The sequence below is a fragment of the Suricata suricatta genome, chromosome X (assembly GCF_006229205.1).
Source record: "Suricata suricatta isolate VVHF042 chromosome X, meerkat_22Aug2017_6uvM2_HiC, whole genome shotgun sequence".
NCBI lineage: Eukaryota > Metazoa > Chordata > Mammalia > Carnivora > Herpestidae > Suricata > Suricata suricatta.
In genome coordinates this window covers 96,021,387-96,023,674 of record NC_043717.1, presented here as the reverse complement: position 1 = coordinate 96,023,674, position 2,288 = coordinate 96,021,387, and the positions used below count along the sequence as shown (strand labels likewise).

Below are 2,288 nucleotides of genomic sequence, written 5' to 3'. Positions count from 1 at the left end.
ATGCTCATGTTTAACTTTTTTTAATGTTTCTTTTTGAGAGAGTGCAAGCGGGGAGGGGCAGGGGTAGGGGACAGAGGATTTGGAGCAGGCTCTGCACTGAAATCAGAGAGCCCAATGCAGTGCTCGAACTCAATGCACTGCAAGATCATAACCTGAGCCAAAGTTGGATGCTTAACCAACTGAGCCACCCAGATGCCCTTCTCATGTTTCATTTTTGAGAACTGTTAACCATCTCCCAGATGTATGTATCACAATAAAGGACTGAGGATCATACAACTACTATAGACAAAGACACTATCCTAAACAGAGCCATGCTGGCAGGAGGAAGAAAACTGCGGGACGTTTTTGTTGAGGGAGGAAGGGGGTTACCTACATCTTTCAATAGATACCCAGAAATCCCTGCCCTGTCCTACCTATAGAGCCAGGTGGACACAGACTGTAGGGAATATGCTAGACCAACTCCGTAAAGTGCTTCCAAACACTTTTCAAGCCACTTTAGCAGAATCTATGTTTAAAACCAAACAGTAAATACACTTGACACAACCATCTTTTGTACCCATCCACAAAGGCCAACTGCCAACACTTTGAATTAGAGCCTCATAATTAGTCTGCTTTCAATGATTTTAAGAACACTGTGAATCCTAAAAACCTCATTTCATTAAGCAATTTAAAATTTTCCTCTGACTTGAAGACTTTGACCTATTAGTGCCGAACTTCAAATTACCAGTGGTTTCACTATTTGGAGGAACCAAAAAATAAAAAAATACAGGCATATAATGCAGGTTATGTACCTCCAGTTCAATCACAATATATGAATGACAAAAGCTTACCCATTCAAATGAAGAAAGGGATGGAGACAGGAACAAGAAGCCCAAAAACACTTGTGTGATTTATTCTACTCTTCTGTGTTCTGCAAAATCACCAAAACGTAGAAATGAGACAAATACTTGATGGTACAACCTTAAACACCAGAGAACTGCATATAAGCCCACCTGTGGGTCATCTGACTCAGGGTATTTAAGTTTGATGACCAACAGTTGGTGAGGGAGTCTGGGCATTTTATAGGACTATAAATATAAATGGTTAAACTGTAGATAAACAAGGAGCAGTGGCTTTTTCAGACTATTAGGTAAGTTTATATGTTTATTGTTCTACAAGTCATCAACCAAGTTTGTACATGAACAGTCTCATTTCTGCATGCTTTTCCCCATTCCCAATACCCTCATAATGGAGGTTCTATAAATGTTTTTTAAAGCACCTATATCATTTTGCTGGTTTCCTGAAAGAGGTTAAATAAAACTTTGACATTGTTCACCATCTACGTGGGATTAATGGTTTGGACAAGTTGGGTGCATTCAAATGACTATTTTGGAAATGAGAAAACCTTTTCAGAGTACCCTCCTGGTTGACTTCTCACATTGCCTTGGCCAAACTAAAGATCCATTTCTTAAAGGGCTTGGAACAACTTACTGGTTCAAAGGAGTCATCATCTGGGATTGAAAAGTTGCCAGTGGGGTCTCTATCCCCAGGACCACCTCGGGATTCTATCTTTGACGTTTTATATGCAAGAGTCAACAAAGAGAGTCTCTAATATTCTGGAATGGCAAGGGAAAGCCCTTCTGAACAAGACGTGGACCCCTTTTATAGAAACAGGGAAGGGGAAGTGCCATGTTTATTGAGACTTTTTTTAAGTGTCTGACATTTGTTGAAAAAATGGAAAGACATTTGTCCAGGTAGTGTCAGGAGTTGTGTACAATGAGGGAGTTAGAATGATGACCAACAAACACATATTTACGAAAACAATGCGAATTGAGAAGAGAACTGGATTCTGGGCAAAACTAACAGGTCCACGGGCAAAAACGAGGGACTGCATTTGGCTGCCAGGCACCCCTGGGACTGGCGGCCATCTGGTAAGAGCAGAAGAGGTCTCCAGGAGGAGGCAGGGAATGGGTCCCGCTGCAGGGGAGAGGCTGGCCCGGCCCTCCAAGGGTGGGTGGTGAGCTGCTGGATCTCTGTCCAGGGGCAGGAGGCCATGGCAGCTCAGACGCTTCTTGGCTGGGTCCAGATGGCTGGAGGCCTCAGTCTGTCCGTGGCGTGCGGTGGGTGGCGCCAGCGGCCACAGCGCGGGTCTCTGGGCGCAGCGCCGCAGGCCCGGCGGTCAGTGTAGTGGAGGTGGCCCGCAGCGGCCGGGCTGTGGGTGGTGTGTCCCGCGTGTAACGGGAGCCTGGCCTGCAGCTGGAGCGCGGGCCCGAGTCCAACCAAGTGTGCTGCGCGCGAGGGGCCCAGTG

The 2,288-nt window shown here is 45.7% G+C and overlaps 1 protein-coding gene across 1 annotated transcript in view; it reads right to left on the bottom strand.

The window, feature by feature from the left end:
• Nucleotides 1–1,113: 1,113 nt before the first annotated feature.
• The window catches only part of LOC115283846 (CAAX box protein 1-like), a 30,922-nt gene continuing 29,747 nt past the window's right edge, over nt 1,114–2,288 (bottom strand). The window contains exon 2 of the mRNA XM_029930278.1: nt 1,114–2,288. Within this exon, the coding sequence (XP_029786138.1) occupies nt 2,079–2,288 (210 nt within the window). The 3' untranslated portion in view covers nt 1,114–2,078.